The 16,346-nt window shown below is 38.8% G+C and overlaps 1 protein-coding gene across 2 annotated transcripts in view; it reads left to right on the forward strand.

The window, feature by feature from the left end:
• The window catches only part of eng (endoglin), a 40,166-nt gene extending 38,700 nt beyond the window's left edge, over window positions 1-1,466 (forward strand). Inside the window, exons 14-15 of one of the 2 annotated variants that reach the window (XR_006924349.1) lie at window positions 77-124; window positions 592-681. Coding sequence is in view for 1 of the 2 variants with exons in the window: in XM_046838898.1 (XP_046694854.1) it covers window positions 77-124; window positions 592-713 (170 nt within the window). In the remaining variant the exon portion in view is untranslated. Of the gene's footprint in view, window positions 1-76; window positions 125-591 lie in introns of both variants that reach the window. The other variant, XM_046838898.1, reaches the window with a different exon arrangement.
• Window positions 1,467-16,346: the final 14,880 nt, after the last annotated feature.

Genomic DNA, 16,346 nt, shown 5'->3' on the forward strand with positions numbered 1-16,346 from the left:
TGTGTGTGTGTGTGTGTGTGTGTGTGTGTGTGCATGGTGATGTGTCACTCACGTGTGCTTTGTTTCGGTGTTGCAGGTTATCCCGGCTCTCTGGGTTTTGGCTTGTCAGAGACCTTCTTCTCAGGTACAAACACAACACAAGACACCATGTAGCTCAACTTACAGCACAGCCGCTGAATTCTGGCTTCTGATTGGTCAAAAAGAAGCGATAAGTTTATTTATCGTCCGTGGAAGGAGTCTCCAGTGTCAGAGCGAGTGTTTTTTTGTTTTGTTTTTTTATCTCTTGTCACAAAGTGTTGTTTTATAAACATTAAATGCAACTATAAAAGGCTCTATCTCTCTCTCTCTCTCTCTCTCTGTCTTGCTGCAATTGTCTCTTTTGCCTTCTCTTTCTATCTCTCTGTCTGTCCATCTTCTCTCTCTTTCTTCCTCACATTCCGTATCTCTGTCTCTGTTATTCTCTTCTCGTGATGATTTCTCTTTTTCTTTCTTTCATCTTTCTGTCTATTATTCAATGTCACTGTCTCCTCTCTTTCTCTCTCTCTCCTCTCTGTATCTCTCTCTCTCTCTCTCTCTCTCTCTCTCTCTCAGGATGTCCATGCGGTCTGACTAAGCATCATGCAGTGCCCACTAACCCGTCCCCCTCTGAGAACAGCAGCGCCAACGGCAGCATGAGCAGCACCCAGAGCACGCCGAGCAGCAGCATGGCATGAGCATGCTCAGACACACACACACACACACACACACACACACAGAGACGAACAGGGAAGGGCTTTTTTTCCCCCGTCTGAACTGGGACCTTTTGTAAAACTCCGCCCCCTGCAGCCACCCAGCATCAGGAAGTCAGCGGGACAAAAAACTCAGCCTCAGTCCGAGACAGGAAAAACACAGCATATCCCCCAAGAACTAACAGGAAATTCACAGCATTCCTCTCGACAGATCGGAGGCACAATAAGACCTGAGGAGAAAAACACACATCAAACCGCTGTGACCTGCATCACCCCCGCCCTAACCAGCACCACCCCCAACCCCTATTACCCCTCACTCCCTTATCACCCCACCTCCACCCCGCCCATGATCCAATTAACACAAAATAATAATCGTCCAGTTTCACCGTTTCTCCGCTATATAAAACATTCCTGCCTCGCCTCTCTCCAGCCTCCGAGGACACGTTTGGGAAAAGGCTACCTCTTCTTTTATTGCGAGTACAGAAAAATAAGTAGCTCCAGTTCCTGAGGAATTGGATTTTCTCTGCAGGAACCACGTGATATTGTTGGACTTTACTGTTCTCCACCGAGACACTATCTTTATTTTTAGTTTGTATTTACCCAAGAACGCTTGTAAGTTTGTACACCCTCTGCATTCTTTTTTTATTTTATAAATTGAAAAATCTTTTTTTAGCAGAATGTCTTCATCGCTTTTCGTTCATCCTTCAACAGATTCCAGGAAAGCGTTTTTTTTTTAAATTTTCACAAGAAACCACTCATTCATAAATAATTAAATGATTTATTCATAAGTGAATTTATACCTAGATGGGCATTAACCTCCCCTTTTTTTTACATTTGTCCAAAAAAAAAATTTGTAAAGACTACAAACTATTTTTTATTTTTTTTTTTTAATTTGATTGTAAATCAGCAAGAACCCCCAATCTGCCCAAACACCCCGAACCAACACACTGTTACACTTGTACACACACACACACACACACACACACACACACACACACACACACTTAAACACTCTCACACACTTGGCAGGGGGTTCGACTGGCAGAGCCAACTCAGTATTTTGTATTAAAACTATGATTTGTTAAGTTTCCAGGTATTGTGTTACAGTAATGAGCCTGTTTAAAAGCCATGTAGTGGGGTCTTTGTGACAGAGGTGTGTGTGTGTTTGTGTGTGTGTGTGTGTGTGTGTGTGTGTGTGTGTGTGTGTGTGTGTGTGTGTGTCACTGCACCAGTGAGCCCGTAATATACACTTTGTAGAATTGTAAAATAAGGTTTAATTTTTTTTCAGTGACCTCGTAAAAAAAAAAAAAAAAAAAAAATATTAACAGATATCCCTCATGTATAGAGCAAGGAATCTGGTGTGGTGTGTGTGTGTGTGTGTGTCTGTGTGTGTGTTCACTTGAGGATCCATCATAGAGGAGTGTGAGAACCAAAATTTTTTTTTTTCCTGTCAGAAACTTGTAAATCTTTTAAATCATGTTTCACTTGTTGTCTTATTGGCAGTTTATCACATTTATTTTTGTAAAAAAAAAAATGAATTTTTTTAATGAAATTTTAATGAATTTTATATATATATATATATATATATATATATATATATATATATATATATATATATATATATATAAATATATAAAAAATCTTTACGTTTATGAAATTTTTATAATTTTAGTGATAAAGTGATTTTAATAATAAAGTGATAGTCTTTTTAAAAAATATATAAATTAAGTTTTTTTAATTCTCTGTGTGATTCAGTCACTCAATCCACTGTGTAGCTATTTTTTATATATAAAAAAACAAACAAAAGAATTGAGATTTTGTGAATTTGTACATCGAGAAAAGACTTTCTGTGAAGGCCAGTAATAAGCATTCATAGCACATTTATAGAGGATTATACATACTGTAATTCTTTATTATAAGGTTTGACATGCTGGTGTGTCTTACAGAAATGCGACTTTAAAAAGATTTTTAATAACCGTGTTATTTTTATCAATTTTTTTATCAATCAGAACGTCAAAAACAAATTTATTATCAAAAGCATCAATACAAAAAACAGAGTTGACCTCAGACAGTTTTATCCGATTTTTATATTAACATAGCAATGAAAAACCTGTCACACACACACACACACACACACACACACACACACACGTATGTATATATATATATATATGTGTGTGTTAAAAATGCAACTTTGGTGTGCAATATTCAATAAAAAATTTAAAGTGTGTATAATACTTTAGGAATGATTTATTATATTATCCTATATATATATTTTTGGCCTTCAGAGAACATTATGAGATTTTTTTTTTTTTAACTATTTCTTCCTTTTATTCCTCAGATGTGTGTGTAAGTGTGTATGAGAAACTGCAGGAGTGTGATAATGAGGGTATTATCAACACTTAAAGGAACAGTTTGGTGAAATTTTTACACAATGTCTTATCTAATTGTTTCAGACTTCATTTTCAAGCTCTGTAATATTATATATATATAATTGTTATTGTTGTATTTAATAATGGTTCAAATGTGTTGATTTATCATGTGCCAGCTACCAAAAAAACCCAAAAAACTGTCATTCGTCTCGGCTGATGTTGTGCATGTGAAGTGTGTAGAAAATTGTGTGATTTTTCACTGAAACGATCCTTAAAGTATGAGAAAATTCCCCTTTGAGCTGTGTAACGTGTTTGAATGGTATTTTTTTTAGATAGAATCAAATCATGTATTTTATATTCTTTTCGCCCTCTTTACGAGCCATTGATTCAAATTAAACAAAACGGAATAAAGGAGTCTGTGTGGTCATTACATCACTTCCTGCCAATGTCATCATGATCTAAAGAAAAAGATATTAAGTGTTTTTTGGCCAAAAAAGCCCATTAATCTGGGCTTAACATTGCACTTTCAAACAAAAAGTCACATAATGCACCCTTTAACCAGAAATATATGCACCCCTGGCCTTCACACACACACACACACACACACACACACACACACACACACACACACACACACACACACACTCTCTGTATCCTGTAATGTTAAAATGAATGAATAAACTAAGAGAGACCCCAAAACCCTGCTCCTCTTCCACCCTTTTTGTTATATAAAAGGTAAAGACACTGTATCAGGGTGTAAGTCAGGACTCCAGTAGGGACTCGCTATGGCAGCGTAACTAAAAGTAAGAGTCAAAAGACAACAAAAAACTACTGATAAATGACTAAATGACTTATTAAATAGGTTTTCATTCTAGACTTCAGCACTGAGACTGTGTCTGGGTCTTGAACACTATTTTGAAGGCTGTTCTATAACTGCTGTAGTATTTATTATTTGAGGTACCAACAAATAGCCTGCACCCTTTGACTGAAGTAGGTGTGGTGGATCATAACGGAACACAAAGATCATTAAGACACTGCAGCGTGAGACCATTAAGTTTCTTGTGGAGTCAATGTAAGATTTAAATGGGAGCCAGTGTGAAATGATTAAAGAGACATAACAAAACTTGTTTTTCTGCAACCTGTAACAACATAAACATTTCAGATTTTAGCAATATTCCTGAGATAAAAGAAAACTGCAAGGAAAAAATGTTTCACTGAGCTACAACTTTGAAAATAATATATAAGATGAACTCTGGCAACATTCATTTGAATGTAATGTTTGATAGTAGGTTATGACTTCATGTCCTTCATAGGAAAAAGCTTGGGCACCTCTGCCTTAATACTGACCTTAAACCCTAAACCCTAAACTCATAACTCCATCACACACAATAAAATAAAATCAATAAATAATCTACAGACAGCAAAACCCTTCTGCCTGATCGAGAACATGGCTTTTGAGTAACTGGAATATTTTGATATCTTTGGTTGTTCAAAGATATGGATGGAAAAGGAACTTCACATTTCTCCAGAGACATGACCCTGAACCTCAGACAGTCCTGCCTTGTCCTTATGGGAGGAAAAAAATGAGATAAAGGTTTTAACTAAATAAATAAAGTGAGACAGAATGTCAGAATGTAATCAGGCTTCAGATTAAAGATTCCTCTAGAGGCTTGGAGACAGAAAGCAGAGATGTTCAGTATGGTTGTGAAGGACGTTTCTCCTGTTTCACATGCAGATAGAGAGCTGGAACCGACCTGGGATTGCAGATAGACACTCACACCCAGGACACAAACATGACACTATTATCATTCTAAAGTATATTTAAACAAAAATATCGCTCCCAGCCAAACGTTTCTGCAGCTCTGATCATCACACACATACGTCCTTGTTGAAGATCTCATTCCAGATTTATTTCCCATTTGCTGTTGCACTTATCTCTTCCATTCTTCTGCAGAGACTTTCCACTAGATTTTGGGTTGTGGCTTAGAGGATTTGTGTTCATTCCGATACAGGAGTTTTAGTGAGATCAGGTTCAGATGTTGAAGGACGTGAGGAGACTCAGTGGTGTTTAACAGGGTTGAGGAGGTCAAGGCTCTGTGTGTGATTTTCTTCTTCAACCTTCACACCATTGAGCTCACATCTCTTACTTATATCTTATTCTAGAATGTTACTAAGCACTAACACTCATTTTGTTTATGTGTGAATTTTAAAAACCTCCTTGGAGCCTTCACTCCTGCCGAAATCTCTGTTTTACACAGCAGACTTCTGGATTTAGTTTTTGGTGAAGAATTCTGAGTGTAGGGTTTTTGATTTGAGATGCAGCTCTTGACACCAATCATGATGACAGCAGAAGACTTTAAAGGGGGTTGAGATCGTCAGCTGAACCTAAAATCATAAAGCATTTCAGTCGATTTGGAAACCTGAGGATGGTTTGGCTTTTAAAAAATATTCATGATGCTCATAAGACACACAAGGAGTGTGTAAACAAAATCACATGGGCTGCTGCTGGCAAAGATAAAAGCTAAAAAAGAAGAAGAGGAAGAAGAGGAAGAAGAGGAAGAAGAAAAATGGCTTTAGAGCTTGAAAGACTTGATCTGTTCTTCTTGCAGATGTTTTTATTCAGTCGAATGGACGAAGGTTAATTTTCTTTCTTTCTTTCTTTCTTTCTTTCTTTCTTTCTTTCTTTCTTTCTTTCTTTCTTTCTCTCTCTCTCTCTCTCTCTGTCTCTCTCTTTCTCTCTCTCTGTAAGTGATTTAATCATGCACACAGACTGATCTCTGAATGAGTCTCACCTGAATGAGTTTTTCTGCCCTCGTGTGGTGGAATTAGGAAGTGCAGCTTATTCTGCATCTTGAGAAAAAAAAAAAAAACCAACAATATGAAGCATGCTTGATATGAAATGGATATTTAGACGTTTATAAAAACAATTAATAATAAATAATAATATTACTATTAACAACAACAACAACAACAACAACACTAATAATTATAACATTTCTTTATGCTCAGTGACTCAGATGTAAGTTGTTTGAACTGAAAAAAAGGTTAAAAAGGAAGAAAAGCACGAAAGCTCACGATGCTTATGCTCAGCTCATTTATGTAAAATCATTCACACTGACATAATAAATATAACAAAACAAAATGTGTAAAAATTCTGTATATAGGCATGTCCACACTAATAGGTTTTCGTTTGAAAACGCATACATTCTCTCTATTCTGGACTTCAGTCCACACTGAGACAGATTTTTGCAGTCAACAAGCACAAAGCTTCTTTTGAAAATTGGGATAAATGTCAAAACCGTTTTCACATCACAGTGTGGACTGTAAAACCAGAGGCTTTCGAAAGCGATGATGCATTTTTATCATTACTGCCATGTTTCCATGAGCCTCCAGACGCAGATGATGCAGGTTGAAGCATCTTACGTCATACTGATGCGTAGAACAGCGTTTTCACACGTGTCCAGATTAGTGAAGACACGCGTAGCCTCAGTACCAAATGCATCGCAGTGCCGAAGTGTGTGCATTTATTTATTGATTTTATTGTATGAATGTATTTATGTAGATATTTATTCGAACAAAACGTACACTATATCGAAATATTTCAGTCCTGAAAGAGTTGTAACTGATTTACTCGTAAATGTTTGTATTTTTTCCTCATTGACGTGTGGATGGTAAAAGTTTGTAAGTGTTTTATTGAGATCAGGGGCCGTGTGTTCCTGCATTCAGAGCTCCTTTAGGACTTTCTTCATTTTAAAGGAAACAATAAATGTGATCTGTAATTGGTGTAAACTCCTATAGCTGTATGTGTTTGTGTGTTTGTGTTTGTGTGTTTGTGTTTGTGTGTGTGTGTGTTTGTGTGTTCTCTGAAAACAGATGGCTGTGTGAGAAGCTTGCTGTGTGAGTGTGTTTTCTCCCTGAGCTCTGAGGTGTGTTTTGTCTGGTGTGGAGTTGCAGATGTTTCCCCCTGTGTGTGTGTGTGTATGTGTGTGTGTGTGTGTGTGTGTGTGTGTGTGTGTGTGTGCGCATGCAATAATATACAACGTGTTGTCAGTATTTCAGCACAAAAGTTAAATTTGCATGTTACCTGGAATCTCCAGATGTAGCAGATCAGCCACTACTTTAGACCAGATCGGGATTTGCAGCCTTCTTACACCGTTACTCGCTACACCGTTACTTGCTACACTGTTACTCGCTACACCGTTACCTGGTACACCGTTACTCACTACACCGTTACCCGGTACACCGTTACTCACTACACCGTTACCCAGTACACTGTTATTCGCTACACCGTTACTCGCTACACAGTTATTGCTACACCGTTACCCGGTACACCGTTACTCACTACACCATTACCCGGTACACCGTTACTCGCTACACCGTTACTCGCTACACAGTTACTCGCTACACCGTTACCCGGTACACCGTTACTCACTACACTGTTACCCGGTACACCGTTACTCACTACACCATTACCCGGTACACAGTTACTCGCTACACCGTTACTCGCTACACAGTTACTCGCTACACCGTTACCCGGTACACCGTTACTCACTACGCCGTTACCCGGTACACCGTTACTCACTACACCGTTACTCACTACACCGTTACTCGCTACACCGTTACCTGGTACACTGGTACTCACTACACGTTACCTGGTACACCATTACCCGCTACACCATTACTTGCTAGTTTACTTATTTTTTTTTAAAGCTAGTTGGTTGTAGCCACTTTGCTGTCGTTTGCTAGTTAGCTTTCGTTCCAGGAACTCGTCTACAAAATTAAATACAAACCTGAACTATTTATTTATTTATTTATTTATTTATTTATTTAATATGCATTTAAAGGCTAAATCCAGATTTGCAAGAGGTGCAAGAAATTTCCTCGTGTTTGAATTCTGTCCTCTTGTATATTAAGGTGTCTTTCTTTCTTTCTTTCTTTCTTTCTTTCTTTCTTTCTTTCTTTCTTTCTTTCTTTCTTTCCTTCTTTCTTTCTTTTTTTCACCAGTAACACATAAACACAGTTTAATTTTAAATATGCCAGACTTTTTCACCCATAAATGAACTAGCGGATGGTGTGTTTGCTAACGCTAATTGAATAGAGTACGTTTCTCTCTTCCTGCCATCTGCTCGCTCGAAATATTGGCTTGCTAACATTGTTTAAATTTGTTCTCCTCTGTTTTTTTGTTTTTTTTCAAATCATAAAACCTTGTTAGTGTGGACATGATTGATTTAACTGTAGCTCGTATGTTTTCCTCCTTTTCACCACGCCGCGGCCGATATGGAAATAACGAGGCGCAACATAAATGCAGATTAGCCGGAGCAGCTTCAGGTAAATCTCGCCTCAGTGAGCGTGTGTGTGTGTGTGTGTGTGTGTGTGTGTGTGTGTGTGAATACAGCTAGCTTCTCTTTCGGAATGCTAAGCAGCGACAGCTTCTTCAGCAACAAGGCTCGTTTCTATTTGATTTCAATGGCTCTAATTAGAATGAATGAGAGGGCAGCTTCTCGGAAAAGGGCGCGAGACGGACGTGTGGACGGAGAGATAAAGACACGTCCGTGAAACCTGCGTTTGGAGTGACTGAACTCATTACGGCAGAGACAGACGACGTGATAATGAGTGAGACAATGAAATAGTTTTTCTGATGAACTTTTGAAGCCCAGGGATTGGATCTCGGGTATGCGCTTTTCGAAACACTTCTGTGATTGAGTTACGGCACTGCAGGCTACACACACACACACACACACACACACACACACATACGTGCAAATGCATTCCTCACTTAGCATTCAGGCGACGCTGAGCAAATTTATGCTATGAATAAATTTAATTAGATCATCCAGTGTCATCCTACACGCCACGAAAAGTTGCATGGTGGCTAACAGGAAGTGCTGAAAGGAATAAACTTCACGTTCACCTCGGGGTAAACCTGCTCCTTTTCCACTCTATATTAAAATGTATTTATGGCAGGTTTATTACTGTTTCATATCGAAAAAAAAAAAAAAAACTTGTGCAATCTGAGTGAACTGACAGGCACAAAGACCACAGCCAACTTCTTATTCTTACAGGCCACACATGTTTTAATTAACTTACAAAACACACACACACACACACACACACACACACACACACACACACACAAACAGACATACAGGACACACCTCATTAACATTCACACTGGTCACACCTTTTTTATAATGAGTTTAATACATATAGGCCACACCCCTTTCTCATTCTAATCAGCCCACGCCCCTTTCAAACCACTAATTGATGAAGGCCACGCCTTTTGTATACACGCCTTCTTTAAAATGGGCCGCATACAGAAACCACACCTCCTTTCGAATGACTCATAGTGACAAAGGCGACACCTCGTTATTATTGACACACCATACCCCCGTTACAGGAGCCGATTCCGATCAGTTATTACATCTTCATCCTTACAACACTGATAACGAGACGCAACACAAAGGCAAATCTTACAGCATTAAAACATTAACTGAACAGAATTAAACGCTTATCATATTTTGATCATATTCAAAAATAAAAATGATAATTTTCCCTCACAACATCAGATATGAATATTTAATAGTGGTTCAGATCGGAGTCTCGGTTCAGTTCAGCAGCTCAGAGTTAATCGATGCTTCTGTGTCCCTCTGGGGTTTTATTTCAGCTCTGCGTTGGCTGCATGGAGCCTCAGCATGGGATCTTGGCAGCGATTTAGAGCTGAATTTAAGGGCCACGTTAACAAAAAAAAAACCGCTTGATGAAGTTGGACGCCATTAATTTTGCATTAAATCAATCGGGTGAACAACACGCAAGTGTTTAAATATTCAGGCACGGTGTATTAAAATAGCATATAGTCATGATTATGCCAGGGTGTGTTATAAATTGGAGATGTGGGGAGCGCTTAGTTTTCCACTTAGAACTGTATAAATTGCAGCGTATTAATCAGGTAAAGGAGAACAGGCCCGGAGAGGAAGGACGAGATGAGGCGCTACACACAGCAGTAAAAAAAAACCCACTTTATCAGCTGCTCCTGCTTTCTAACTGCTTAGCAGTTGCTTTTGGTTTTAATAACCCACATGCCCAATACACTCAATATGTTTATAACTGGAGCCTAAAGTGTATCAGGTAGACCAATCTGGCAACCCTAAGTTCTATATAAAAAAACACTTCCTACTTTTCCTCCTCTTCTTCCTCCTCCTCTTGCTCAGCCATCCTGAGAGGACAGTTTGTACACATTGAACATTGATTTAATTAAAATCTTGGCAAATGCCAATATCCTTTCCACAAACTCAGGGCCGATTTTACAAATGGTTTCAACTTATCTGAGGACTAAGAATGATTTTTGGAGTACGAACTCCAAGTTGGAAATCTGGGAAGCATCCACCTTGGATATATATATATATATATATATATATATATATATATATATATATATATATATATATATATATATAGAGAGAGAGAGAGAGAGAGAGAGAGAGAGAGAGAGAGATGTAGTATATTAATTCTAATACCGACAAAGTAGTAAATAGCAAGTGACAGTTAGAAGCTAGTAAGTGAACAAGTCAAGTCAAGTCAAGTTTATTTCTATTGCGCTTTTCACAACAGACATTGTCTTAAAGCTGCTTTACAAAAATCAACAGTCAAGGTGAATGGTGTTTGTTTATCCCTGATGAGCAGCCGTGGAGACTCTGGCAAGGAAAAACTCCCTTAGATGTTATGAGGAAGAAACCTTGAGAGGAACCAGACTCAAAAGGGGAACCCATCCTGGAGAGTGGGAACTAACACTGGAAAGGAAGAACTAACACTGGAGCACTGGAGTGTAAGATAATAAGTAAATGTTCTTTCTACAGTCTTTGGTATAAAAGTAGGAGCTACTGAGCTCAACATTTGTGATCATCACAGATCCAGCAACAGCTTCTCCATGCCGGAGCCAATGTAAAAACTCTACACATGTAGTGGGATCCAAATGGCACTGGTACGTCTCTAGATGGTTCAGGATATTTGCGAGTTCGGCATCTACTTCTTTAAAGTCCATAATCTTCACGAGGTGGGACGTGACTGGAGCTGGCCAAACCTCAGGAAGCCTCGGGATGGGGAGAGAAAGAGAAGCAGAACAGAAACTCAGCTAATGCAAACTAATGAGTATGCATGTTCAAGCAAGTAAAGTTATTGGTATAAGTAAATACTAATTACTTAGTGATTGCTAGCTAAAAAAACAAACAGATTCCTCTTCTAACATTTACTTTTGTTTTGACATTGGACCTCCTGGAGTGTTTAAAGGCTCTGGCATGGAGAAGCTGATGCTGGATCTGTGATGATCACAAATGTTGAGCTCAGTAGCTCCTAGTTTTATAACCATAATGACTGTATAAGACTGTAGAAAAAACATTACTTATAATCTTATACTCCAGTGCTCATGTTAGTTCTCACTCTCCAGTGTTCTGTATTGTTGAAAGATTTATGATCAAACTCTTGATGTCACCCAAATGAGGATGGGTTCCCCTTTTGAGTCTGGTTCCTCTTAATATTTCTTCCTCAAAACATCTAAGGGAGTTTTTCCTTGCCAGAGTCTCCACGGCTGCTCATCAGGGATAAATACACATTGTTCACCTTTATTGTTGATTTCTGTAAAGCTGCTTTAAGACAATGTCTGTTGTGAAAAGCGCTATAGAAATAAACTTGACTTGACTTGACTTGACTTAAAATTTGACTTTACTCCATCTGTGGATTTATGTCTTGTGAAAACATAATATTCATAAAATAAAGCCAAACTCTAAATAGCATGGAAGCAGGGAAAACTAAACAGTTAGGCTAGCAGGCTAGCAAGTTGAAGAAAATCTACTTATTGAATGAAAACTAGAAAGGGACAGTGAAGTATCAAGAAATAGAAACTACCAAGCATGTGACTTTTTGTCTTGTAAAATTACAATATACATATATTATCTACAATGTATCATGCTAATTTTGAAAACTAGCCAAGTACCAAACAATAGATAAAACAAGGAAACAGGGAAACTAATATGTGTGGGCAAACTAGCAAGTAAACACATGGCAGTGAATGCTAACTAGCAAATCACTACTAAAACACAAACTAGCATGTAAATGCTAATTATTGAGTGACAGCTAACTGAACAGCCAGACAGATTAACTTATTTACAGAGGATAACTAGTAACTGAGAGTGGCAGGTGAAAAGAAAACTAGCGTGAAAAGCTACACTAGTGAGTTAAAATAATAAAATAATACAAATGAATGCTAACCTGCAAGTGTTAATTTAATTAGCATTGATTCACCACAGAGAGCTGAGCAAAAGTTAACATGCCCCCTCGTTACTTAGTCAGCTCTCCTCATCTTTGTGATGCTCTAATAAACAGAGAGAGAGAGAGAGAGAGAGAGAGAGAGAGAGAGAGAGAGATAGAAGCAAGAAGCAAGAAAGAAAGAAAGAAAGAAAGAAAGAGGGACATGGAAGGAAGAAATCTCTGGAGGAAGCACAGAGAAACTGTGTTCATCCCCAAACTCTCTGGAGATCATTGCGGATACTTCAGTTGTATCTTGGATCTGGTTCTTCACTCTGATAGGAGAGAAACATTGAGGACAGAAACCCCACGTTTCATGTTCATCGAATAGAGAAGTCAAGGGTACAGGTATAAACCAATACAAACCAAAACATTTTTTATTCGCGAGATCCACCAGAAATCGGAACACAAATTTATTTATTTTTTTAAGTAAAACTTTTGTATTCTTATTTAAACATATTGATCTAATGACCGGATCTGCTAGATGACCTAGATTTTTTTTTTGTTTTTTTTTTTACATGCTTTTTTTATTAGTGTTTATATGTTATTTAATTTTATTTGATTTTTATTCTCAAAAAACAAACCACAAACACACACTGGCTATTTTTTTTTTTTGTAGGTATATTCTATTTATTGATTTATTTATTTTTTGCTTTTTTAAATAAACAAATAAAACAAATATATACAGTGCATTCCTACAATAGTTCCAATTTTTTTTATTTATCTAGACTCTGTATCCTACAAAGACAAAGTGAAAACAGAATTCTAGAAATGACTGTAATTTATTATATGAAATAAAAAATCTTTTTAACCTTTTGCCAATTAATCTAATTAGATACAAAAAGTTCTTCCAGCTCTTTTTTGTTAGTACTCCTTACTCTTTCAGCCTTGTTTTGCCTCTGTCCCGACTTTTTTAGAAGTCCCCCCCATTTAGAACATTTTATATGTATTTATAATCACACTCTTGATGGGTTCCCCTTTTGAGTCTGGTTCCTCTCAAGGTTTCTCCCTCATAACATCTAAGGGAATTTTTCCTTCACCACAGTCACCCCAGACTTTATCATCAGGGATAAAGACACATCATTCACCTTGATTCTGAAATTCTGTAAAGCTGCTTAAGCAAACTGATTTGTTTAATGGTGGCTCATCGATAAATCTAAACTAAGGTAATTATAGTATGGTTTATCTAATGATGCTCCTTGTCATTAGTTTGAGGGTCTGATTAAGAGTAGTTTTTTATTGAGGGTGATTTTATGGTGCATAACTGGCAACCCTGCATCCACAATAGTGCCCTGATGGTGGATGGATTTAATTTGTAATATTCATCTGAGTTTAAAATGCCCACTTATGTGAAGTTTCATGTGGGAAATTGGCAGTTGATAAAAGTGTGTGTGTGTGTGTGTGTGTGTGTGTGTGTGTGTGTGTGTCACGTGTATGCATCACGCCTCTTCATGAACTGAAATGCCAGGAGACTGACTCAGCAGTCGATCTGTTCGTGGACTGAGTCGCTTCTTGCTTATTAAGGATTTCTGACTCATCTTAAACCCACAGGATTGTGATATTTGTATGACTTCAGCCTGGTAATGAGCTTGGTGCACACACACACACACACACACACACACACACACACACACACACACACACAAACCCTCGTCTCTATTAAACGTCACATAAAAGCACGTGTCATTCCAAACGGCACATGAAAAGGCTTGTGTGAGTGCTGATCCATTGTGCTCTAATGTGCTTTGAGTCCGAAGGCTCTCGAACGGCTTCTTGCTTAATTTAAATTCTCACGCTGGCGTATTGCTGCTCTGTTACTTCTCAGTCCATGATGAAAGAACCAGAAAATGGAGGACGGTTCAAAGAGTGCTGAAAAGACGAGTATCTGCTCGCTGAGGTTTATACGAGGGGTGGAATGGTGTGATAACTTCAGAGTAGGATATCCGTGAAATCCTGTACTACAGGTTTATTTCGCTGGGACTCTGTAAGCCTGTTAGATTAAAAGAAAAATACCGTTTTGCGTGCGTATAATTCTCTGAAAGACATTCGAGTTTTCTAGATGTACTGATAGTGTTGAAGGTATTGAAGTAATTAAGGGTCCAAGTATTGAAGGCACAGGAGCCATATACTTATAATATGCTTTTCATTGCTCTAGCACCATCAATTGGTCCAGGTTATATCATTTGGTTTCTTCTCTACAACATCAGAAGGATTTAAGCGTTTAGATCCACACGGGCAGATTGGGTGCTTGTTCAGTCTCTTGTCATTTCGAAACTGGACTTCTGCACCTCTCTGCTTTCAGGTTCACCTCTGAACAATATTGTCCTTTGCAAATGATCCGAAATGCATCTTACTTGTGTTCAACCTGCCCAACCTGCCAACCTTCTCCCAGACCCCACTTCTGTGCTCCCTCTACCGAGCACCGGCTTCTGCTAGCTGCATTCACACATCAGATTAAATACACTGATGCTTGCCTACAAATCCAAAAATGGACCTGCTTACCTCTCTGCTCTGATCACTCCTCGCACTGCACCAAGCTACCTCAGATATTCTAGCACTGCTTGACTGGTCCCATCATCTTTCAGGGTATGGGGTAGGTTTACATCAAGACTCGTTTCTGTTCTCGCACCAAGCTGGCGGAATGAACTTCTGTTAGATCTTCAAACGACGGCTCAAGACCTACCTTTTTTCCCTGTGTTTTTGGTGTTTCAAAGCCTAATTTGAGCTCTTTCTTCTTTTTACCGACATCGCCAGACACTGTCTGTCTTCATCCTGCACTCGCAAACCGCCACTCGTCCACACAAGATGAAATGGTATGAAGAAGTAACCTTGAGAAGAATCAGACTCTAAAGGGAACCTCATTCTCATCTGGGTGACGCCGAATGTGCATTAAAAAATCCTCTTGTCTATAAAGGTTTTATAGTTATATAGATGCCAGATATATTAAAATGGCGGCCATTGTGAAATTTATTTTTATCGTTACTCCTCCTGCCATTTCAGTATGGAAAATGTATCGATACAGCTTTAACTTGGACTCTATTACAAAGTGCTGACACTACAGACACGGCGTCATCCCTGTGAACGACCCGTTACTCAGAACACCTATTAAAAACCAGTGCATTAATAAAAACCCGTCAGAGCTACTGTTCTTGTGTGTTCTAGCATGTTAGAGCCTGTTTTGGTCTCGGGTGTAATTAACTCTCGGCTTCCAAACCCGTGAGCCCTTTCTGTTTTGTTGGTGAGAAGTGTCGGTTAAGCACCTCGGCCCCGACGCTTTTTACGATCCCTCGGCTCCCTCCGGATCGCCCTGCCGGTCCATTAAGCGTGAAGTGGAATGTTTTTTTTTTTTTTTCTCCCGGCAGAGGCCCACTCCTGACATCCATCATGTCGCGCCTTAACAATGCAGTCTGCTCACACGCTTTCCTAATTCCAGCGTTTCCTGAGGTGGCAGCCGATGCCTGGTGCGTTAGAACATGGCCGATCCGACTCGATCTTTCCAAGGGCGTGACTCCTGCGCAGCTTTCTCGCCCGTGGTGCGATCTCGGTATTGTTGGTGTGAAACTGCGTTTGACGGCGGCTCGATAAAGCACAGCTGCGAGAGTCAGTTGGGGAGGGGGGAGGGAGGGAGCTGCGAATGGCTTCAGAGAGCAGACGAGTGATAATTGCTCTGCTGCACTGCTGAATGACCTGAACTGCTTTTAGCTGCTTTTTTATGGTACTTCTGACAAAAAAAAACTCTGATGCAACGATGTTGGAAAAAATAAAGAAATCAATGCTTACACTGTATGGTCTAAAGTATTAGGACAGCTGACTTTCCCATCTCTACATGTTTCTTCTCCAAACCATACTACAAAGCTGAAAGCACACAATTGTAAAGGACGTATTTATATGTGGTCTTTTTCTTCTTTCTCTACACCCCCCTGTCCTCTACATCTGGTCTTTCAAACCA

This window comes from Silurus meridionalis, chromosome 25 (assembly GCF_014805685.1).
Source record: "Silurus meridionalis isolate SWU-2019-XX chromosome 25, ASM1480568v1, whole genome shotgun sequence".
NCBI lineage: Eukaryota > Metazoa > Chordata > Actinopteri > Siluriformes > Siluridae > Silurus > Silurus meridionalis.